The sequence below is a fragment of the Sardina pilchardus genome, chromosome 1 (assembly GCF_963854185.1).
Source record: "Sardina pilchardus chromosome 1, fSarPil1.1, whole genome shotgun sequence".
NCBI classification, from domain to species: Eukaryota; Metazoa; Chordata; class Actinopteri; order Clupeiformes; family Clupeidae; genus Sardina; species Sardina pilchardus.
Window position 1 is genome coordinate 48,363,874 of NC_084994.1, and position 24,690 is coordinate 48,388,563.

General features: G+C 44.1%; 3 protein-coding genes across 5 annotated transcripts in view; all 3 read left to right on the plus strand.

Annotated features, from left to right (window-relative positions):
* The first annotated feature begins 8 nt into the window (after positions 1-8).
* Positions 9-10,321, plus strand: LOC134094046 (rho GDP-dissociation inhibitor 1-like). Of its 2 annotated transcripts, none has more exons than XM_062547432.1 (6): positions 9-116; positions 3,191-3,382; positions 4,619-4,708; positions 4,888-4,964; positions 5,664-5,727; positions 6,865-10,321. In XM_062547432.1, the coding sequence occupies exons 2-6, from the start codon at positions 3,193-3,195 to the stop codon at positions 7,062-7,064; spliced, it is 621 nt and encodes a 206-aa protein (XP_062403416.1). In that variant the 5' UTR covers positions 9-116; positions 3,191-3,192; the 3' UTR covers positions 7,065-10,321. The 2 variants fall into 2 exon arrangements, with proteins under 2 accessions (XP_062403416.1, XP_062403408.1); XM_062547424.1 differs by having other exon boundaries at positions 3,191-3,381; positions 4,603-4,708.
* A 2,509-nt stretch (positions 10,322-12,830) lies between these two features.
* On the plus strand, positions 12,831-16,178 carry LOC134079914 (ATP-sensitive inward rectifier potassium channel 12-like). Of its 2 annotated transcripts, XM_062536074.1 has the most exons (3): positions 12,874-12,896; positions 13,801-13,858; positions 13,937-16,178. In XM_062536074.1, exons 1-3 carry the CDS (start codon positions 12,874-12,876, stop codon positions 15,305-15,307), a joined length of 1,452 nt encoding a protein of 483 aa, XP_062392058.1. In that variant the 3' UTR covers positions 15,308-16,178. The 2 variants fall into 2 exon arrangements, with proteins under 2 accessions (XP_062392049.1, XP_062392058.1); XM_062536065.1 differs by having other exon boundaries at positions 12,831-12,896; positions 13,801-16,178.
* A 4,338-nt stretch (positions 16,179-20,516) lies between these two features.
* Positions 20,517-24,690, plus strand: part of LOC134094057 (hexokinase-1-like) — a 17,571-nt gene continuing 13,397 nt past the window's right edge. Inside the window, 2 exon segments of the mRNA XM_062547442.1 lie at positions 20,517-20,876; positions 22,457-22,619. Of these exon segments, the coding sequence (XP_062403426.1) occupies positions 20,814-20,876; positions 22,457-22,619 (226 nt within the window). The 5' untranslated portion in view covers positions 20,517-20,813.

The following is a 24,690-nucleotide window of genomic DNA, read 5'->3' on the forward strand; positions in this document are numbered from 1 at the left end:
GGAAGCGTGTAGTGCAGTGCGGGCGTCTCCGCTTTCAGTTCGCCATACTTGCACAAAGCGGCAGTGCACAGACAATTGGTGAAAGCAGCCGAAAAAAGCATCGGTGGAAGCTAACGGTAAGATGATGTGTTACATATCAAGTATTAATCATGCGATGAAGTAGGCTATAATATCTGCACCATGACGAAATAATTGGTTAAACTCGTGAACCGGCAACCAAATAGATAGTGGGGCGTTTGTCAGCCCCCATAGAATCTCTCGGCTTCTCGACGTCGCAAATGACGGAGAAGACCGTTTCCGCTGATTGTCCATGAGCTTGATAAAAGATTTTAGAGGTGTGACAAAATGCATCTTTCGATTAAACTTAATTACCTATTCGGTAAATGCGGCTTGTGAAGCGTAAAGCCCAGTTCATCTCCCTCACGGACTAGCTAATACCTTTCACTCTTGACACAATGTAGCCAACTGTCAGAAACAGGGATGGGTGTCATGTTTCTAATGTAAGCGCATTAGCTGAAGTCGCGTAATTTATAGAACAGTGTTGACATCTAGCTGTGTTTAGTGTGAGATAGGCTACTGCCAATTTACTGAAAAATAGCCTGTTTGCTATACAGCTAGCATGTCTATTGTAAGATCGCCTTAGTACAACCCGAGAACACATCCCTAGGGTATAGCCTAGTCATACAATGGCGAATAATAGCCTATGGGTACTTTTTTGGGGGTACTGAGCCTAAATCCTTATTTTTCTCCCTGCATTTCAACCAGGCCTACTTGGTCAATTAAGCAGATTACTGATGGGCTTGCCGAGGTTTCTGAGTTCTTAGGCAAGGCTATTTCAACACACGTCTGTCTGAGTGGGCAATTGTTCTTTCACAGTAGGCTATCCGACAATCTTTGTTGACTAAAAGGTATCCTTAAACCAGTCCATGTTATGTGTAGGCTACATCTTATCTGGTTCTTTAAACTAAATGATGGCATCTAGCCTAGGCATTGGAAACCGTATAGGCCTAGGCCTACTTGACTTGAGGGATGATTTTAAAACGTGATGCTTTGTCCAACCTTTTCCAGGGACATCTGTCCTGGGAGAGAGTCATGAGCCAAGTCACAAGTGAGTCTGTCAGTAAGCCTATGGGCCTATCTGTCAGTCAGCCCTCTTTGCCCCCCTTTTCTATTGAGGAGTCTTACAATCGCTTTGGTTTGGTTCCAGGGGCAGACCTCAAACCTCCAAATCTGACTGGAGATTGCAGGGACAGGGAATCTAGAGAGATTTTGTTGTCCACAATCTTATAGCCTAACCACAGAATATAGGCCTACGTTCTAAACTGATTGAAATGTGTAGGCCTTGGCCTTGTAGGTCAATTAAAATAGTATTTTTTTTCTCTCTAAGGAATCCGTATATGGTGGTAAGAGTTGTTTGTGTGACTTTTGAAGATATTTCACTGGTATTAACACTATGGAAACCAAAACCAGTGATGAGGCTACATTAACAAGAGCATATAACTTACAGAAAATTGCACACCAGAAATTAGCTTTCTGCTTTGCTCCGAGGTCTGTAGAATGCTAGGATAATTATCTGTTGGTCTGACATTCAGTTTTAGGAATTCCACTGCTTGTTTCTACAGGCCCAGAAAAAAGAAAAAAAAAACCAACAACTATGTGGCCATCTCAACCACACATAGGCTTACTATAGGTTGAGACACTGAAGTATCCCCCAAATCCTTACACAATTTCATTTTTAAAAAAAGTGCTGTAACTGTCAAATAAATGAATGCTGTGTTTTTATGCAAATATATTTTATTAGCAAAAGACTCGCAAAATGCCTGTTTTTTAAAAAAATAAATGAAAAGTTAGAAAGCCCATCCACTTTTTCCATTCATATTTGAAATGCTTTCTCTGCTATTAAGATAACATAATGCCTCCTAAAGCTTAAGTTAATATTTCAGTGATTAATGTACAATTAGACACTAATTGACACAACATACTGTAAATACTGAGAGACTTGGCATGCACTATTTAGCACACTCTAGCTATTTTTATAAAAAGTTTTATGTTTTTGAACAGCTTGTTTAAGTGCTCACAGAAGAGTGCTCCACCAAAAAAACGGCAGCTATTGTTTTTTTTTTTTTTTTTTTTTTTAATCTTTTAAAAAGGCTGCAGCTAGGATATTGTACGTTTTATACCATAAAATGGCTGAAACAGTCACATCTTACTGGGCCTGGGTTGAATCTACGAGGGCTTGCGTTTGGAATCCTGGCCAAGACACAAGGCCACTTGAACTGAGTTAGGGCTGTCCATGTGGTTTGGAAGGCTGTCAAGGCAAATATGCACTTCCTGCCTTTGTAAGCGCCTTCAATAATTCTTGTCCACAATGAAAAAATTCCAAGAATGAAACAGCATAGTCTTATCAGTTGTTGATTCCTTTACCAGAGCGTCTTTCTTCGTTGAAATAATATTTCCTCACAGCAAGCCTTCAAGTCTTATGTTTCTAAAGGCTTGCCCAGGCCGCACCCCACTATGTTTCTCATGTTATTAGCCGCTGACATTTTGGTGACCCGCTGGCACTGTGCGGTAGCCGAGGTCTCCCCTGTGTGTAGGTGTTCCGTAGTCATCTCCGCTGAGGAGAGAGTCCTGTGAGCTGTGCACAGCACGTCGGCACACTCACTGTCACCGTGTGGGGATGATTCTGCTGCAGACGTGCTTTTTTAAAAATCACATCTCTCTTTTTTCTCTCCTGTCATTTTCTGTGTCTGTCCATCTGTCCCGTGTCTTCCCCTCACCATTTTCTCTCTCTGTCTGTCTGTCTTCCATTTATCTCTACCCTCTCATCTGAGTCTCCCTTATTCTCTCTCTCTCTCTCTCTCTCTGCATCTCTCTCCCTTACTCCCACTCTCCCCTCATTTCCTCTCTGCTACCTTTCCTCTCTCTCTCTCTCTCTCTCTCTCTGCCCCCCCTCTCTCGTTGTGGCTCACATCTGTCTCTTTCTTTCTCTCCTGTAATTTTCTGTGTCTGTCCATCTGTCCCGTGTCTTCCCCTCACCATTTTCTCTGTCTCTCTATCTATCTGTCTGTCTGTCTCTCTGTCTGTCTTCCATTTATTTCTGCCCTCTCATCTGAGTCTCCCTTATTCATTCTCTCTCTCTCTGCCCCCCCCCCCCCCTCCCTCTCTCTCTCTCTGGTTGTGGCATGTCCAGTCATGGCTGAGCAGGAACCCACTGAAGAGCAGCTGGCGGCCATCGCGGCGGAGAACGCCGAGAGCGAGAGCGAGACGGTCAACTACAGGCCCCCCGCCCGCAAGACCCTGCAGGAGATCCAGGAGCTGGACAAGGATGACGAGAGCTTGCAGAAGTACAAGAAGGCCTTGCTGGGAGACGGCCACGAATCTGGTGTGTGTGTGTGTGTGTGTGTGTGTCTGTCTGTGTCTGTATGTCTGTCTGTCTGTCTGTCTGTCTGTCTGTTTGTCTGTCTGCCTCCATACATGTTTGGTGTATATAGATGGTTATGGGTTATGAACGTCATAGACGAGCAGGTATAGCAGGTATATGGTGTGTTGGTTAAGAGAACGTCAGTGAAGGACACTCGCTTATCTACACATAATGTCTGATACGAGCAGTACGGGGGTGGCTGGCTCCTGGCACTGCTGAAGAATGTCTGCTCCTGCTGCCTTATCGGGGATGGACCAATGGGAGCCCTGGGGTTCCAAAAAAAGTCCTAAGCTCTTGTGTCAGGACACAGTGCTGACTGATGCCAATATTACTTACTACACTTTCACAACTTGTGCAATATCCCTGTGAATGTGTACCAGATATTATTATTTGCGCTGGCTTATTCATATGGTATCAGAAATCAAACATTAGCCGTTCATTCATTAGTTTGCTTGGACCCACCCAAAATAATGCCCATCTAACTGAGCTTAACACGGCTGTATATAAAACCCTTGTATCCTATCCCCCTAATAATAACAATACTACCTCTACCGCTAATAATAATGATAATAATAATCATAATAATCATAATAATCATAATAATAATAACATTATTAGTAAAACGTTTTATGTGTACTCTGTGTATGGACTGTGGATGTGTTTTTCCCCCCTGGTGTTGGGGTTATCAAGTTGAATTTGTCACTTAGCTTAGCTGGTGCTTGGCGCTCACTGGCGTAGTGTGTGTCATGAGCTCGAGAAATGACTCACCTACATGCTCATGCCCAGTGTCTGTGTCCAGGCACAGCACAGAGGACAGCCATTCACAAGGGTGTGCTTAACAATACAAGTTGTATACGTGTGTGTGTGTGTGTGTGTGTGTGTGGGCTTTTCCCTTATCACGCTGATCTCCATTATGATTAAATGGGCCACAAAGTGCATTTATCGGGACGTTTCGCCTTAAGCAGATCATTTACCGACAATGCTCTTCTTATGGTTATGCCCCAGAAAGGTGTTGCAATGCAAGGTACTATCTTACCCATATGATAAGATGATGTGTCAGTGTTGATTAGCCCACACAGAAGCTTTCAGACTGATAAGAGAGAGGATGTGACAATATGTATACCATTGTGTGTGACAACTAGATATTTATACCATTGTGTGTTTGTGTTTGTGGTTGTGTGGGTGTGTGTGCTTCAGCCTCAGACTCCGCTGTTCCAAACGTCCAGGTGACTCGGTTGACCTTGATGTGTGAAACTACCCCAGTTCCTCTCACCTTGGACCTGCAGGGTGAGTAGAGGCTCCTATTGCTCCACATTATACACACAGGTTCCTCTGGCATCGCTCGAGATGATTGTGTTCCTAAGTTGTGAAAAATAAATAAATAAATAAGAATGCATAATTTGTGTTAGTATGGGAAGACAAGGAATATCTTCAATCCCTTTTTTTGTGTGCTCTTGTCTGAACAGGAGATCTGGAGCAATTCAAGAAGCAAAGCTTTGTGTTAAAAGAGGGGGTTGAGTATAGGATTAAGATCAGCTTCAAGGTAAGATGTCTCCAAAAAAACGTTGATGTTCTGTGTCACTGTTGTGTTGTGTTGTGTTGTGTTCTGTTCATGCTGATGAACGCTCATGAATGATGATCATTTATCTTCAGAAGACCAACAGAGCGGGTTGGAGATGAATAGCTTCACCATTTCCACACAGACACAAGCTGCATACAAATGCTGTCGACTCTCAGTGTTAGTGTTACAATGCAAAATCCAAATGTATTGATTTGGACGCTGGAAGATTGTTAGTCTTAGGTAACAGCAGACTCAAATGTTGTTGATTCTAAATGTTAATGTAACAATGCAAAATCAAACAACACAGTACAAAAATCAAACAACACGGTACAAAATCTCCAGATATTTTATATAGATATACGCATTTGGACGCTGGCATATTTTTAGTCTTAGCGAATAGCAGCCCCATTATGAGTGGACTGTTATACAACACCATAAGCACTGTGACCGAAGACTAAGTACCTTTCCACTGTAAGCTGCACAGTCAGTGGAATGACTCCAACTCTGGCTGGAAACTGCTAATCATTTTTCTGACAGTGGAGCTGAGTGCCGTGTAACATTTATACATCCCACATGAGGAGAAATTGGTCTGAAGTTTGACTGGTCTAATTGCTGTTGCTATGAATACATTGCCCTGACCCCTCACCATGGCGACGGCTCACCTCAGCATTCTTGTGACAGGTGAACCGGGAGATTGTCTCTGGCCTGAAGTTCATCCAACAGACCTACAGGAAGGGAGTGCGAAGTAAGTGCGGAGTCTTGTTTTCATTTTTTTTTTCTTTCGTTTACTGTCCCTCTGATGGACATTTTCCATTGCCGAGTATATTCCAGGGTGTAGATGGCTGTGCTTCCCAAACTACAGTATGTGCTGTGGCCCACTCTGAGGAGTATGTGGTGTTCTCTCTCCTCCCTCTCCCATTGCTGTTGCATCATAACATGAGTCACAGACCGGCTCAGTTGAGAAATAATACGGAGAAATTCCTTTTTCTTCCCTTGCTAAGCACACTTTTTGTTTCTCTTACGATAGCAGTATTTTTGTTGGATGTCATAATATCAGTCCTCCTCATAGGCAATTCTTGCCACTCGGCAGCCATCTTGAGAGATATTTTGGGCAGAACAATATCAGTCTCCTAAAGTACTGGAATGGGGAGCAACTCACAACTCCACAGTGAATGGTCAGACAGACCTCAAAACATAACTAGAATCTGACAAATAGTTGGTAAATCAAGGCAAAAAATTAAAGCTTTTTATACCACTGCTTGGTCAAATTTCCTATTGTGATGCGCTGTTTGGAACGTGCATTATTTTTCTATATACCGGACGGCTATGAAGTAGTTCCCTACTTTTGGGCTTATTACACTTGAATATTAATTCGCCAATGTCAATGTAACGGTAAAAACAACAACGTTGTATCTAAGACAGCGGCAATATAAACGGAAGTGATAGTAGCAGTGGTATAAGCGGGATAATCAACTCCGTGCCCTGTGCGTTTATAGGAAAATAATGCACTTATCGAAGTGTAAAGTCCCCTCCGCCTGCGGCGTCGGGTCCTTATTACCACTTCGAACGTGCATTATTTTCCTATAAACGCACGGCGCGTCGTTGATTATCCCTTACGTATTACACAGTCAAAGGTTTAATATCTCTGGCGTGAGTCTCTTTTAAATATCTTAGTCATTGGTGACGTTTTTTTTCCCTCACTTCTGTTTGTGCATCTTTGATCTGTCACGATATTATCTTGTGTTTATCTTTATCTGATAAATGAAACCACTATTCTCTTTTCTCTGAGAGTGCCTCTGACTTATTGGCTCATGATAACACCACCCCCACCCCCATTCCCTGTGTGCCCCCCCCCCCCCCCCCCCCTCAATTGCCCCTTCAGTTGATAAGTCGGACTACATGGTGGGCAGTTACGGCCCGCGGCCTGCCGAGTACGACTTCCTGACCCCGCTGGAGGAGGCTCCCAAGGGCATGCTGGCCCGCGGCACCTACAACATCAAGTCCAAGTTCACCGACGACGACCAGCACGACCACCTCTCGTGGGAGTGGAACCTCAACATAAAGAAAGACTGGACAGACTGAGCGGCCTTGTACTGTAGCCCTCTTTCCTCTCCTCTCCTCTCATCTCTTCTCCTCCTCTCCTCTCCTCTTTTCTCCTCATCTGTCCTTCAATTCATGATCTTCTCATCATTCATTCATTTATTCATTCATTCATTCATTCATTTCTTTACTTCTTTCTTCCTAGAAGGTCTCGCTCCTTTCATCTCCTTGGTACCTCCTTATATTGCCTTTCGTTCTCCTCCTCCTCTCCATCGCTCCCTCCGTCCACAAGTTCACATCCATGCTTCATCTGTCAGCCCTCCTGGTTCATCCACACTACACCCCCCTCCCCCCACCCCGCCCCACCCCGCCCCTTCCACCACCACCACACCCAGCCTTTGTGCTTCCCAACACAAACCACATTAACAGACCACATTAACTACATTAACCTCCTCCACCCCATTCAGACCACACCACCACCACCACCACCACCACATGTACTCTGCCTTCTTCTGTGACCAATTAACCAGACCACTAGATACTACGGACGTCTGTGTGGTGCACTAACCAGACCACTACATGCTTAGTCTCTATCAGCTTTACTGTATGGCCAACTAACCACGTCACTACTTGTCTTAAGCCATCGCCAATTAACCGGACCACCACTACCTGCCACCCTCACCGAATCACACTAACAACTTTGTCTTCCACTGTTTTAGTAAAGCGTTTGAGCAAAGGGAGAAGTTCTGCTTCATCTCAACCACCCCTTTCCCATCACCCCCCCCCCACCACCATGCACTCAGACACACTTTTTTTTAGAGAATAAGTCGAGCACTGTAAGAGTTAGACACTAAAGACATGGGAGTTCTACCGTTAGTCAGTCAGTCTGATAGCTTTTGGCCCACTACAGGCTTCTCTCTCTCCCGCCTCTCTTCCTTCATTTTTAGCACTCCACTTGTCCTACTTTTCGACTTTGTTTTTTTTTTTCTCTTCTTCTTTCTTATGATTTCTTTCTTTCACCAAGTTCTGCCTTGTGAAATGCCTCCTGGAGAAAAAAAAAAAAAAGATAGGAAAGTGCTGTTCTGTTTTTAGCTGCGTCTGGCAGCTCAAATACAATCAACCATGAACCTCTTCCCGCGGAGAGGCACAGCTAAAGTGATTAATGCAGGAGGACACACTGAGCGTCATCAGGCCTGGCTGTTAGCGGTGTGGGCAGTAGCATATAGCTAGGGAACAGCAACGACGCTTCTGCCGCACGATCACAGGGTCAAGCACACGCGCAACGAGAAAAACAGAAACACACTAGGAATGTTGTTGTCGATGGTGACCTTTGTAAATCGATCCAGCTTTAATCGCGAAAAGGCAGAAGTCAGTGCAGTCCTTGATGTATGGCGGCAACAGCACACCTAACGTCTGAATGTCAGCAGTTGAGGGCAATCGCACCTTCACCCCCACCGTGTCATCCTCTTTAGTGTGCAAATAATGACTGAAAACCTACGACTGAAAAAAAAAGAAAAATCAAAACAGTACTAACATTCTCATTCGAGTCACACACTGGATCTTTCTAGCATAAGGTAGCAAAGGAGAAAACAAATATGGCGAATCCGCTCCTGCCTTACTGGAAACGATGATGATGCAGAGTGATTGATTGATAAAGATTGAAATCACTTGTTAAAAAGATTTTGTATGCATTCTAGGCTCTACATCAATGACTTGTGTGTCATGAAAGCACATCATCCCCTGCTTGCTACTAGCAGTAAGAAGGACCAATCATTAAGCTTACTTCTGTGCCAATTAGGTTGGGCCCCTTCAAAAAATTCTAGCACTCTTACTAAGACATCAAAAGTGACTTAATCCCGAACTGGCTGATAATGAATGTCATTAGTTTTTAGTTTTCTTTGTTGTTGTTGTTTTTTGCGCTATAAACCATTAAAGGAATGAAATGACTACATCTAAATTTGAAAAAAAAAAAAAAGATATCACTCAAGTGATTGCATGGGAAGTTGAGTCATCCAGGCTTTCAGAACCTCTAGTCATGCCTTATTTGGAGCACCTCAAGACATTTGCGCTCACACAAACACCATATCATGTGAATGTACAGCAGGCAATGTAATGAGCTGTTTTTAATGATTGTTTTGTAAGTGGCTTTTGCAGATAGACTGTCGGGGAAGACTACCGCAAAAAAAAACCCACACGATTACCACCAGTCCTCTACCTTTCTTTAACCCAAAAGTATTATTGTAAGCACAAGACGACGCCGTAGTGAACAAAAGAACAAAGATACCATGATAGAACCAGTACTTGGACCCTGGTCCAGCACTAAGTTGCAATGTCGCTCTCCTCCGCTGTAGCCAACTAACAACTCGAGGAAAGGGAGGCCTTAAAAGGACTGCTGTGGTCTATTTAAAAACAAAACACTAATGTTCAATTAACCTTAAAACTGTTGTCTTGTTTCGTTTGCCTTAATGGACGTTCATGTCTGAACACAGAGCTCCCACACAGAGCTGTGAGAAACGCTGCATCCATTCCTCTACTGACTTCCCTGCATCCTTAAATTCTTCCAAAAGGTCAGAGGTCATGGCTGCCCAGTAGCATAGCAACAGATGACAGGGCTTATCCCTGCCTATCCAAATGGCAAAGGCCTACCTCTGTCTATGGCTTTCCCATTGAAGCGCATTAGTTTAGGGTTGGTGTGTTGAGGCAATATGGCTAACAGTTGTTCCACCAGGCAAGCATATCCACCACATTTAAAAGCCTTATTGTCTCCATCTCCACATTATCTTTACTTGAGGAAAATCAGTGGAGTGAACTCACTTGAAAGTTAGCGTGACAGAGGCAGAGAGCCAAGACAGAATCAGCATCGAAAACTCGGGGGTCTGCTGCTTCTTAACCCTTCTTCAAGGCGTCTTTCCGAGATCCCCCTCAAATACTGCAACCTGGGAATACTCCTGAGGTCCACTCAGCAGCAGCAAGTGCTAGAGAGATTTGTGTTGGTAGTGCGTGTGACCTGAACAGAATAACACACCTGGTGACAAAGCGTTTTGGTTTCTGTGTGGATGGTTGTCTGTGTAGGGGCCACGCAGAAATGTGAGTCGGTGTGACGAGTGTAAGTTTGTTTATGACTGTTTCAAAGTGTTCCATGTTCGGTGTATGCTCCTCTGCTGATTCATACATTCCTCCACATCGTGCTCTTTTTATTTGTAAGAATGAACAACAGGTTGGCATGCCAGTCGCGGTTGTGTGAATGTTCTACCATCATTTGTGATCGCTCTTCCTGGCCAATAAATATTTTTGTTTGACTGCTGATCCTCCTGTCATATTTTGGTGTCATAGACACATATCAAGTACAGTCAAATGAATTAGCTGTCCAGGCTAGCTTGGCTGAATCCATCGTCTGACTAGGAGTAGCCATGCTCTGAGTGTCTCCAGAGTCTGTTTTCTTTCAGAAGTAGACTATTTGAGAATTCCTTGGGTAAAGAAACCCATATTGTGGAAAATGATGACATCTATTTGCTATAACAATAACTGGTATAGGCTACAGGAATTGTACACATAGATAGGTGACATATAGTTGACACCATTATTTTCCTGTTACCACTCAACCTGAAATTAAATTGCTCCACAGCGACCTCCACAGGAATTCAGCTCAATTTTACAGATGAGTTCCCGTGATGCAGAATATGGATCAGAGTGCTTTGAATGGCCATCGTGCGCAGACCTCGCATCGCTTTATCTGAAAACGCGCAGATACTGGAGTCCCGTTGAATAAGTTTTTGAAAGTAGTTTGTGAACTAAAATTTACGAGCCATCACTTCGAGAGTCGTCTTAGAGCTAGCACCTTGAAATGAAACCACATTGACTGGCGTAATCTTGGGGCACCTAGAAAGTTTTCACCGATGCGAATCAAGGAAAGGTAAGGAAAGTCACGTTTAGCCTATTTTCCCCATAAAATCTGGATAGTGTTTTAATGACAGCAAAGAGCCTATGATGTTCTAAATAAACATAAATGGGATAGTTAAAATGTTCTTTGGGATCCAAAGTGAAGTTTGATATGATAGATCATAAAACAGGCTAGCCTAAATGATGTTAACAAAACATTCCTGATAGTTGATTATGTAGGACTTGATCTGTTTAACAAATGTGAGTAGGTCTAGCCTATTTTGTGACCTTGTCCAAATATTTGGGAAATACTGAAATGAGAAAACTATTTTAAATTGTAGCAATTAGGTCTAAGTCTTAGACACTAACTATTTTCATGACCAGATTCAATAAATTGATAGACCTGTATTAGTATTAGTATTCCTAGTATAAGCTTTTGTCTTTGAAAATGTGTCAAAGCCCATGCTGACATTCAAGGATATATTTTGTGATATTTCTTCATAGGACAGCAGACCTAAATGTGGTTGAAAATGTCGTCATACTTTTATTAATAATTGTGTAGGTCTAAATATTAGTAGATATGAACCCAGACCCACCCTTTTGTACCTACTACACACAATTTTATACACAATTCTCCTGCATTTGACTAGTGCAAAAGGTGTAAATCGTCATTTGAGATATTATGTAATATTATTCTGATGATGGAGTTAAAATGTTACTTGAAGCACAGCTGCCAAGGACTAGCCTATAAAAAGATTACTGCAAGTAGATTATAGCGATACTTCCCATAATTCACGTCAAACAGACAAGGAGGCTAACATGAGCCTATTGACCCATGTTAGAACATTGCATGAAAAGCAATGCCTATAGGCTATGTCAGATCAGAGATGAGTTTGTCATTTCACGAAATTGAGTTCATAGGCCTATCTTCAGAGAAACTACAACACAGTTTCATAGTTTCATATATTTTGTGAAGTTTTTGAAAGAAAGCTCCTGACCAATCTGTCTGGTAGTTTATTGGTTACCAGTGTATAGTGATTATGCCTCCTGTACCAAATGTGACCCCCACACAAACAGAGATTACAGTGCCTCCGTACAGTGATCAAGCCATCCATGGATTGGAGTCTCTTCTTTGGCGCCTAACAGGTGGAAGTAAATCTCTTGCGAGTCTTGTAAAGCACAGATTAGCGCAAAGCCCTGCAGCGTGCCTGCTGTTCAATCCCACACAATGCGCTTAGGACGTTGATATTCTCATTTCCATTTCTCACACGGTGATTTCTCAAGTTCACCACCTCTGCATCCTGCTGATGTCAGACTATATATCATGCTCACATGTGAACTCGTCACTGATGGGATTAAAGGGTATTAAGTATAGGCCTACATGGTTGATGGTGAGTTGCTGCATCCCAACAAGCAACATTTGATGGGCACATACCTATATTAGGCTATTGCATTATAATAATTTAATGCTAGATCATTTAATTCACACTTTCAATAAATGAGCAGGTAAGGTAACAAGGTGCAAGGTTCTTCTTGCGTCCTCTGTGAAGTGCCACTGTTTTATCATATTTGGGGTATAGTTCTCAGGTACAGGCAAGATGACAGCTCGGGATGAACGCTGCCAGATGTTGCCCTTAGGACTATTTCCCAAAATTTTGTCGTCAGACCTTGGGCTAGGGGATTTACTTGGGAATTGTGATCTTGTTTTACAACATCTGTCACAGCTAGGACCTTGCGTTTCAAATGCAGTCACGCACGCAGGGCAGAACAAGATTATAGCACATCTCAGAGAGAGGACTTGCGTGCAATTTCATTACCTGCCGTTTAATTTCATTTGCTCGTCCATGTTTCATTGTTTCACTTGTTCCATTTTCTTTCAGGAGGAGTCCGGTGTGCTGAGTCTGCTCTCACCTGTTCCTCCATACCTGCACCAGGGCGTATTTGATGGTGGTGTCAAACAGCTAAGGGTCCAATGGGTGCTGTACGCATTAACAGGTGAGCTTACTGGGTGCATAGAATATCTGAAGTCACAATTGTTTCCTCAGAATGTGTCCCAGAAATGTGCTGAGTCACTTAGCATTGATTTGTGAATGTATCCAGGTTGGGGGTTGTGGGTCTTGGGTGTATGCATGGAAGTGAGCACTTCAGTAAAAAAAGGGAAACAAAAACAAAAGTCAATTTGAAGGAAAAACCCTGCATGACCTGCTGGCGATAGCCAGACTACTAAACTCCCTTATACTCCATAGTGTCTAAACTCACTGTTTATGACTATTCAGCGGATGCTGTCCTCTTTCATTTATCCTACTTTTACCTCTAACCTTGTGCCAGCGTACTGTATAAATCATTACCTGTCTACCGCACACAGTTCCGAAGTTTTGAGTTGATGTGGGTCATTCGCCTACGCCGACCGACTTTTAGAAAGATCTTAGAACCGGTGTTCCTGCCCCAGAACTCCTGAAGACATTCAGGGCCTCTGTGATTAATGGGATTCTTCATTTTGGAATAACACACTTACCTCTGGGTAGAAATATTTGAAATTGAAATCATTATGAATGATGATTATTATGTAAGTAACTGATAAGAAAGAATAAAAAAACTGCACTTTGCATACAAAAATGTTTATTGTGCAAGAAACACTTTTGTATGTAAAGTGAGGCCTTTCTTCTTCTTCTTCTTTCTTATCAGTTATAAGTTTGGGCCAGCACTCTAAAAGATGAAAAAGAAGTGAAGCCTGCTCCTGCCACACAATTATTATGTAACAACATGTCTCTTTGTGTGGTCAATTCTCCAACTGTTAATGAAAATATGTTTTGGTCTATCTCTCGCCCTCTTTCTCTCTCTCTCTCTCTTTCTTTTCTCTCTCTCTCTTGCTTTCTCTCTCTCTCTCTCTGTCCAGCAGATACAGCATTGTTGCATCCGACGATGACAACGTCAGGATGTCCAGGCTCCATAACGGGGCGGTGACCGGTAAGCGAAGCGAGAGCGACGCGGGTGGGCCGGCGCCCCCTCACCCCCCCCACCCCCACCACCACAAGCCCAGCAACGGCGCCGCCACCGTGAGCACGGGCCGGCCCGGGGGCGCGCGGCAGCGCTTCGTCAAGAAGAACGGCCAGTGCAACGTGGTCTTCGCCAACATGCAGGACAAGCCGCGCCGCTACCTGGCGGACATCTTCACCACGTGCGTGGACATCCGCTGGCGCAGCCTGCTGCTGGCCTTCACCGTCGCCTCGCTGCTCTCGTGGCTGGCGTTCGGCGCGGTCTTCTGGGCGGTGGCGCTGGCCCACGGGGACGCCGACCCGCCGCGCGAGCTCGTCCGCCTGGGCCGCTGGCAGCCGTGCATCCTGCACGTGCGCGGCTTCGCGGGCGCCTTCCTGTTCTCCGTGGAGACGCAGACCACCATCGGCTACGGCTACCGCTGCGTGACGGAGGAGTGCCCGGCCGCCGTGGCCGCCGTGGTGGCGCAGTGCATCGTCGGCTGCGTGCTGGACACGCTCATGGTGGGCACCATCATGGCCAAGATGGTGCGGCCCAAGAAGCGGGCGCAGACGCTGCTGTTCTCGCGGCGGGCGGTGGTGGCGCTGCGCGACGGCAAGCTCTGCCTGATGTGGCGCCTGGGCGACATGCGCAAGAGCCACATCGTGGAGGCGCACGTGCGCGCCCAGCTGCTGCGGCCCTACACCACGGCCGAGGGCGAGTACCTGCCGCTGCAGCAGGTGGACCTGGACGTGGGCTACGACGAGGGCCTGGACCGCCTCTTCCTGGTGGCGCCGCAGGTGGTGGTGCACGAGATCGACGAGCGCAGCCCGCTCTACGGCATGGGCCGCGCCGAGGTGGCGCGGGGCGACTTCGAGATCGTGGTCATCCTGGAGGGCATGGTGGAGGCCACGGCCATGACGGCGCAGGCGCGCAGCTCCTACCTGCCCGGCGAGATCCTCTGGGGCCACCGCTTCGCGCCCATGCTCTACGAGCGCGGCGGCCGCTACCTGGTGGACTACGCCCGCTTCGAGGAGACCTACGAGGTGGCCAACATGCCCGCCTGCAGCGCGCGCGAGCTGAGCCTGGCGGCCGGCGACTCGGGGAAGTCGTCCCCGGCGGCGCTGTGCCCGGCGTGCCCGTGCCGGAGCTCGGCCGCCCAGTCGTCGCCGTCGTCGGGGCCGTCGTCGTCGGCGTCTCTCATGCCCAGCGCGTTCTGCTACGAGAACGAGGTGGCGCTGCAGATGCGGGAGGAGGAGCGCGAGGCGCTGGACGATATCAAGGAGGAGACCCAGAGCCTGGTGGGCAGGGCAGAGAAGCAGAGCGAGGGGCTGCTGTGCGTGCTGGACATGGATAACCAGGAGGAGGTCAGCCGCTTGCAGAAAGCCATCCCACCGATAAAGATCATCCACAGAAGAAACTCCGCATTGTAATGTCACTCGGTTTTTTGGACACACACACACACGGTCAGCAGAGACTTGTTTGTTGTGGTTCTAGTTACGCTTTCTAGAGTCTGCTTGGAGTACGCTTTCTTAACGCGAACGGGTTGAAGGTGGCTTAACATTTCAAAACAGCAGTCACTGATCACCCACTTTCTCTTGGACTCTTGGATTTTCTTGTCATAAATAACTTACACCTGCTAAACCAAGATCCTGACTGTACAACTTAAGTTTTCCTCTCCATCGATGGCCAGTCAAATGAAAATGTATATTCTAATGTACAAAACTAGCATCCAAGGATCACCAGATTTGTCACATCCTCCGTCTCCCATCAGAGATCAAAACTAAAATACGAGGAGTATGGTAGTCAGAGCTACATTACCTTACCCATGTACTCTTTTAGCAAAACAACTAGAACAGACACGAGCGAGCACACAGAACCACACGCCACTCATCATTCCTCTCAGAACCGCACGTCCACCCCTCACTTACAGTCCTCACAGTGCAAATGGAATATGCTTTTTCTTTTCAATTCATAGTATGTGGGACTTGGTCCTATCTGAGAGCTCATTTATTCAAATCATTTCAAACCTTCACGTTGATGGGAACAATTAAACAGTTCTTCCGTATCAAATCCATCTGTCGTACAGAAACAACCAAACAATGAAATCACAGGTGCAAGATGTGAGGACAACCTCATTGCGCAACCTCAAGACTTACGACGGATTCCACGTCTACAGTAGATGGTGTTTATGTTTGCATGGTGTCTGGTTTGCACGGCAACTGAGGGTTTTTTGTGGACACACTGTCTCTGTATCTACTGCAAAGCATAAACTATGCACCTTGGTATCTGCAGCTTAACGTTAATCCTTTCAGATCAAACATGTTGTGTGTAATTACACAAGAGTAGCATTGCAGTGTATGGTCCTGAGATTATATAGGGCATTTCTGAAGGTGTAGAAGAGACCTTTCCTTAAAAAAGAAAAGCCTGCAAGTCAAGCGACTCTGAACTATGCACAATTTCCTACTTTGCCATGTCTCAAAACATACATTAAGCTTTTGTTGTCTAATTTAAGGGTAATTTCCCACTCGCTACATTACTTTGTAGTGCTAATAATTGGCATTAAGGGTAGTTAATTATTAATGTTAGCTAATGACAGACTCTGACATTTGCCACAGTAACTGGCATTTGATGACTCAACATGAATGTTATGATAATGCATTCAAAGCTCAGCCTCATGTTCAAACATGTGAATAACTATTAAAGGACTTGAAACAAAACAGTTTGCACAAAAGTGAGAACTGTCATATGTATTACAATAATACTTGTGCCTCACAATAATACTTTTAAAATATGTTTTCTTTTGAAGAAAAATCAAAGGTATCATATTTCATTTGAGATTTTGTGATCACATGCAGCTGAACGGTTCTCAGTGTTTTCAAGTGTGTAAAATTGCAAGAGTTCCTTAATTTACACTCAAATCGCTATTTTATGTCAAATTCTCTAGACGGAAGCGGAGATAAATTTGTCTCAGGATGTTTTTGTTAATCCACATCATACAGGCTATGCCACTGAAGCTTACACACACTATGGATTACAGTACTACCTGGGATTACCATGGGAAAATACGTCATACACAGCCCTGTGAGACACTGCGGTGGCCCTTGTTGATATTGTCAGTGATTGTGCTGGCCGCTGATTATGTCTCTACTATATGTCAAAAAGACCCGGGTGAGAAAATAATCTCTTTTTCTTCAGAAAATCTCTTTTGGAGAGTTCGAAGCAGCATTTAGATCATCCGAAACAAATGAAAAAAGAGTGTGACACTGGATATCTGATAATAATCATAGTTTTGCCCATTTGCCATGGTAAACATCGAGTGAAGACTGACCTCTGGTGGCTACTGGCAACTTTTTTTTCCTTCTTTTTAAAATCTGGTCTGACCGGCTCAACTGTCACTGAAGAAGCTGTATTTACTGTAAATATGATGCATATTTTTATATTTTCGTTGCACAAAATGTCAATATGTAATATGAACTTACATGATAGTGCTCATAATTGCCATAGCCCCCCCAAAAAACAATGTGAGAACATAATACATCCTGTCATACATCCTGTACGTTTCAAGTGTCCTTGAAGGGAAAGTATAATTACAAATAATACACAGGCCTAATTATTTGATATTTGTGTTATATATAATTGGATCTGCTAAGACCCTGTATGTTCCTGTATCTTCCTGTATCATCAAACCTCCACAGCTCCTGCCATAAGAGAGTGGTGGGCTGGTTGTATGGCATCTTAGAACAGCTGGACATTGCACGTGAGGAATTCCCAGCTGTTCTCACGTATACAAGTAAGTGATTTAAAGATGTTTCCACATGACAGTAATATATTTCTTTGGTTTTTCATGACACGTTTTTAATCACAGATATTACAAAGTTCAACATGACATCTTAAGTATAACACATAAAATACATGTTAGCCAACCACTGCTATTGATATTTACCATATGCGTTTTAATTCCATGTTGTCTGTTCAATGTTCTTGGGGTATTTTCTTATACATAATGGAATATAACACAAAGCAATCTTGTTATGTCCTATATCTCCATTTATAATGGACTAAAGACAGATCATAAACATATCAGACTTATCAGTCATATCATCTTTAGCTGTCTTATGTGTCGACTCACCTGAAATACTCTCAGGTGAGTTTTAGTCAATAGGCCTAATACATGAGTGACTTAGTCCTTCTGTTCTATTTTATTGATGACACATGATCACAGTCTCAGCGTAAAAGCGTCCAGTGAATGTCACCAAATTAATGTAGGTTTCAAGTGGAGCATATTAGGCTACAAAGCGGTAACAAAAGGTATCAGTGCAGTTTGTGCAGAAATACATAGCCTACATATTGTATCGTATGTGTCAGTGCTGTATAAGTTAATATGAGCCATGCAGTGTTGCACCCACGGGCTGTTTGGCCACTCTGTAATGAACTCCAGAGCTAGCTGTGTGCGCTAACACACAGGCTATTTGTATGGGAGGTAAAAGAGCTTATTGGAGCATGATAATGTGGTGAACAGAGAAGTTAGTCATTTTGTGCTCCTCTTCAACAACTAGTCAGGGCAGAGCAGAGGTATTCCATAGGTTTCAACAGTCCAGATAGCCATCCCATAGTGCACTGTATTCCCTCCTAGAGCTCTGAAGAAAAAAAAGCTTTGACATTAAGATATTTTAGATGATTTACTGTAAATGTATCGAAAGAAACATGTTGCGACATTTTTTTTTTCTTTCTTTTTTAACTTTCATCATATGTCCATCAGGTCTTATTTTTTTAGAATGGGAAGAGTTTAATGATGAAGCAGCAATGAAGTCAGTTGCAGTGAATAGGAGGTGTGTTCACATCAAGGCCACTTTACTTGGTGTGTGAAAGTCATGTTAAAGGATTTTGTGGCACATTGTGAGACTTGAATGACAACGGAAACGTTCTGTAGTTTGAAAGAAATACATTGTGAGTTCAGTCTTATAGTCTAAGAAGATAATTAAGTATGAGAAAAAAAAACATATGATTTCTTTCAGCATAGGCGTATTTGCTGGTGAGCTTCTTAATCATGTTTCCTTATGAAAGACACCGCTTCAATAAATAGTTTCAAAATACCCTCAACCTTTCTATAGACTAAATGTTTCAGGTATAAAGTAACTTCACTGCCCACTAGTCAAATTTAGTTTTTGCCATATACAGTAAGGTTAAACATTTGTATACAATATTTGTAGTTTACTTTCCCTTGGCTTAAAATATCAAGCACCTATCCTGATCATTAATATGATGTTGTCCACCTTGTCATTAACCTATTGTTACTATGGAATGCATTTATGTCAGATCAATTTGTAGTGCATAAGTGACAACATTAGTAATAATATAATAGTTGGATCGCAGACATTTTCTTGCAACTGATGTGACAAACTTAATTATCTTGGAAGAGAACTTCTTACAATCAACTGGTCGGATCTGATGAATAAGAAAAACACACGTAGGCTACAGTATTCCTGGCTGGGGAAGAGAGGATTTCAAAGAAAGACTAATCCCCCATCTAATCTCTTGAAACAACCCTTTCATTTGGCTGCAGGGAAACACTGTTTTTTGTTTCACTCTGTATCATCAATAAAATGATGTTGGACCAACTAAAATTGATTACTTGCGTTTATAACAGTCAAATACCAATATGTTTTCTTTCTTTTTTTGCTGCTGCTTCATTCAAAATATAGTAGGCTATAGTAGAAGTATGTGCATATTTGAATTAGGTTGCTCTATTAGACTATTCTGCCAGTTCAGACATGCAGAGCTGCCATCCTGTAAGGAAAATATTAGGCTATTTTTTGCATTTCTAATTTGTGTGCAGTGTTAGGGGCATAGGTTAATTAATTCCCTGTGGTACAGCGGGAAAAATTAAAACAGGCCCATTACCTGAATAGTAAGACACGACCCCTGGACGTCCTTATTGTTAAACGGTCAACCAAGCTTGCGGTTGCCCATGTGATCCGATGGGCAGGCTGGATGGGAAACACTAAACTGACGGAGGAATTAACTACTGAAGTACTTTGTTGGAGCCTACTCTTCGGGTGCAGGCCCTTTGTTTGAGTCAGTCGACTGTATGCTTATATGAACACGGCCTGCGGAAAACATACCCATACATAATCTAAGTCAAATCTAACATGTTGCAATTATTTATATATATTTATAATATGGACTGCCTTAAATTAGGTATGTGAGGCCATTCGCCTGTGATAAGTCATGCATCCAAGAATAGACACTCTTCCATTCTACTTCATCCCAGTCTCGTGCTCTGATCTTGTCACACACATCACAAGGATTTCCATCCTTACTGATCTCAGTGTCTAACGGGAGACGTGACGTAGTACACAGCCGGGTATGACGTCGTCGACTAATCGTTGCCCCCCTAATCACCGTTCTTCTTGGGGCAACCGCAGCAACGTGACGGACGTAACGTGCGCCCCGCCACTGTGCATGCCTGGGTATCCACGATTTTTTTCCGGGCACCCCCCCCCCCTCCTTCGCCTTCTGCGCGCGCTCTCTGCCCCAACTCTTTTCTGTCGTAGCTGTGCGTAGCCACCGTGACAGCCAATAAGAGTCCGACCTGGGGGTTGGGTAGTACGAGCGGACCACCATTCCGGCGCAGTGAAAAAGACGCTGCGCATCAGCCAAGGGCAGCTCGCAGGCTGGGCCGCTATTTACGTACAGACTCCGTGACAGCTTCTGCCAGAAGTGTGCGTGAAGGGCTGTGAAGTTCACGACGTCGCTGTTTAGCTTTTTCTTGTCTTTTCCATCTCTAGTGCTAGCGGTGTGATTGGACAGCCAACGTACAGCTAGCGTAAAGCCCGATATTCTCGATAAAATTGTCGACGCAGCGGGGCGGATAGCCTATCTGTCTCTTTTGCGCCCTCGGCTTCACTACTGACAGCCTGTAGAAGAGTATCAACGATGATTGCTGCACAGCTTTTAGCATACTACTTTACCGAGCTTAAAGATGACCGGGCGAAAAAGGTAAGCGATTGGCGATGCCGCTTGGATCACCATGGCAATTTATGTCGAAATACTACAGCCATACCGGCTGATGTCCCCAGCATACTAATGCTCTTCCTCTGGGCGTTGCATGTAGGCTACTATCTAATAGATATCTCTCAGAGGTCAAAATGGACATGGAGTTTGAGTGCAATTTAACAGACCAGGCCCAGTCGTGGTGTTCTGACCGAAAGATATAATCTTGTATCCTGGGGTGTGGACAGGGGCTTGTGGAGACGCGGAAGCAGACAGGTGTCTTTGAGTCGTGAGTTCATCCTCACATCCAGACCGCAGACCACGATTTGCTTACTGAAAGGACTGGCCGCGATTGGCTATTCCTGTTTCTCGAGAGCGGATTATACCCATGACTTTACGTTTTTTCCCTATAAATACAGGGCCGCATGTTTCATATTATTTGAATGAAATAAACGCAATATGTGTTCTGGGTAACACGAATGAATAAGTTAAATGACTATCCACCACTGAATCACTTAACCAAACATGTTCTTATCGTGGTGGTGACATTTGAAGTGAGATGCAGAATCAAGTGGAAATCGAGCTAGTTGTAAAGAAGCATGGCAGACTGGTCTACGTGCAGATGGACCATACCTCAGGTTCAGGATGTTGCAGTGCAGATGTGATGATGGGGCCCCTTAAGCGGCGTCTTATTCATTGGCCGAGAGTGACAGGAAATGATGCAATGATGCAGGATTCACGGACAGACTTCCCACATACATGAGGATATTATGTTGCATGGCTGTCACATGTACATGTACACATGTTTATTTTGTTGTAAAATAAATCTATTGTGAATGTTCCCACTATTCATTCAGTAGGCCCAGGTTATGGCGACAATTTGTTCTGTTATTGATGTTTCAAATTTACACAGGAGAGATAAATTCCTAGAAGGGAATTTCACACAGCAGCCAATCAACAACCAAGCCTACAGTATGTACTGTCAAAACCAAAATGAGTAATGAAAACATCACCAACAGCCTTCAAGAGCATTTCACTGGAGGTATCAAACAGGCACCCTCCTTCATAGGCGTTTCATTGAATTAGGTCCACGACACCCCCAGAAGGCTTAACAGTGGTATCTGGTGTCCATGACTCATCCCCCTCCACACTCCTGATTGGTCCTCTGCCAATAACACGGGCAACTTATTAATAATTTGTACATGTCTTTTATTGATGTAATTATAAATGCTTTATTCAACACTCTCTCACATAATACATTGCAATGACACTGTGCTGTGCCAACTCACCAGGACTGACCTGTTAGCCTGTCTGTGGTTCCTCTGGTTTGTGCTGTAGATCGATAAGTACCTGTACTCCATGCGCTTCACTGTCTGTGGTTCCTCTGGTTTGTGCTGTAGATCGATAAGTACCTGTACTCCATGCGCTTCACTGTCTGTGGTTCCTCTGGTTTGTGCTGTAGATCGATAAGTACCTGTACTCCATGCGCTTCACTGTCTGTGGTTCCTCTGGTTTGTGCTGTAGATCGATAAGTACCTGTACTCCATGCGCTTCACTGTCTGTGGTTCCTCTGGTTTGTGCTGTAGATCGATAAGTACCTGTACTCCATGCGCTTCTCGGACGAGACGGTGCGGGACATCATGCACCGCTTCAGGAGGGAGCTGGAGAACGGTCTGTCCCGCGACACCAACCCCACCGCCAACGTCAAGATGCTGCCCACCTTCGTGCGCTCCATCCCCGACGGCTCCGGTAGGTGCACAGAAAGGGCATGGCGAGCGCTCTCACACGAGCGACAGCACCTCAGATGGACGCTGACCCTCTAGGTTACTGCAGAACGTACACAAACATATAGCCAGCCCTCCACAGTAGGTCTCACCATGGGTGTAAGCCAAGTATCTTTTAACATTTTGATATCCAGTCATGTAAACAGACAAAGACTACAACAGCCCACACAAACATTGGGCTCCTGTGTGTGTTCCTGCATTGGAGGCAGAAGCTGGGATGGGCAGGACCCCTTTTTGGAGGTGGCCCCTGTGTTTGAGGTCGGCTGGTCATATGGCATTTTGTCTCCATTGTTCTGACCTAAAGCATGCTCTCAGTGTGCTAGCCATGTAGAGGAGGTATGTATTCAAACAAGATCAGACATGTATACAAAAGGAGCAAAATGCATAAGTGTGTGGTGTTATTGTACTATTTCACAGCCTTATTTGATATTAGATGTATAGTATACAACAATGAAGTTGAATCTGATCTAATCTATGAGATGCGTGTAGGTTATGATATGGCTGTAGGACCTGTTGCACTCAATGCAGCCGTGCAGCATGAGTTCTATACCACACACACAAGTGAATGGAAATCCTGGAGCTTAAGTGTCATTTAGTCTAGCTTAAACAGGAATGAAATGCCCTTTTTGTACATTGCGGAGGGGTCAGTTGCAGGAAGAATATATTGTGTCCCACGGGAAATTAGAAAACGATCCATACGAACAGGTGTTAGGAGATGTTTGGTGTGAAGTGGGAGTTCTGTCATTGGTCATGTGAGCTGAACGCTGTCTCATGAGGAGTGAGTCTAACGACCGTTTGCTTTGTTTGAAGCATACACAGCACAGCAGCTGACCGGTTGTTTGATCAATTTCACGATACAGGGTGTGAGAGATCCTGTGGATCATACTGTGTCAATATTGAAGCCAATATTGAAGGTTGTGTTTATCGGTCAAAGCAAGGAAGCATTCTCAGTTTATGTAAGCTGGAATTTAATTTCCATTTTAACTTTCCATTTTAACTCTCCTACCCACCCGCCTCTCTCTATCTGTCTTCATCTTGAGCTTTCACACTATCCCTACGGCTCCTGACCCCTTTCATCACTGGATCAGGTGGAAAGGCTCGCTGCTGTGAGCGTATTCTGTGTGCGTGCCAGAGGGGTTGACCAATAGCCAGGCAGAGATCTAAAGGGCAAATGTCATGGCAAGGACTCCCAATTCCAGACACCAGTATGGGGGGGGACACCAACACTAGCTGCAGCACAAAGACTGCCTACACATAAAACTGTGAGGTCTGTGCCCGATAGTATTTAGTGGACAGATGGTCACTCCTACTCTGCTCAAATGCTAGATTGGATGCGGTGGCTTTGCTCTTGTGAGCCACAATTTGTGCTCACAAGAGCAATGGAATCAATCTCTTTTAGTGGTTAATGTACTGATGACGTGATTTGATTGATTTCATGATTGATTGCAGTCCCATGTACAAGTCAGGATTTCAGAATGTGTTCCTATACTGTTCACAATCCTATGCATGCACAATCCTTATGGAAACATATATGTTTTGTAGGTTATTTAAGTGTTTGTTTTAGGTAAAAATTCGACTTTGCAAACGATTACTGAATGCAATGATTGCTCAACCCATCTCGATACTAAATAAGAGGCCAATTAAACGGCACATACCTGTGACATTTAGCAGTGCCTAGTGCACTTTCACAGCTTTGTAAGTATGATAGTCGTTATTATAATCTCTATAGTGACTGAAAACTATCTTCAACTATGTGGAGACACAGATGTGCGACTGAAAATTAAATATCACTTAATAAGACAGTGTGAAAGTTAAGCTATCTTAGCGTTATTCCTCTCAACACAGCACTGTACAGTACATCCAAGCAGCTCTTGGTGTCCTGTCACTTACAGTAAATGCTAGCTTATCATTAGCCAGGCATTTACGTTGATTAGGAAATGTCATGTAAGCTCAACATTCCTGGTCCTTCCCTCTCTCCCCCCTTTCCTCACTCTCTCTCTCTCTGTCTCTCTCTCTCTCTCTCTCTCTCTTTTCCT

What these genes read in the sequence shown, in the direction of transcription:
- LOC134094046 (XM_062547424.1), top strand. Translation starts at nt 3,193, where the DNA reads ATGGCTGAGCAGGAACCCACTGAAGAGCAGCTGGCGGCCATCGCGGCG. An exon ending in TGGGAGACGGCCACGAATCT is followed by an intron (nt 3,382 to 4,602) that starts GGTGTGTGTGTG and finishes TGTGGTTGTGTG; the next exon opens with GGTGTGTGTGCTTCAGCCTC. An exon ending in GGATTAAGATCAGCTTCAAG is followed by an intron (nt 4,965 to 5,663) that starts GTAAGATGTCTC and finishes TTCTTGTGACAG; the next exon opens with GTGAACCGGGAGATTGTCTC.
- LOC134079914 (XM_062536065.1), top strand. Translation starts at nt 12,874, where the DNA reads ATGGGTGCTGTACGCATTAACAG. An exon ending in GGTGCTGTACGCATTAACAG is followed by an intron (nt 12,897 to 13,800) that starts GTGAGCTTACTG and finishes TCTGTCCAGCAG; the next exon opens with ATACAGCATTGTTGCATCCG.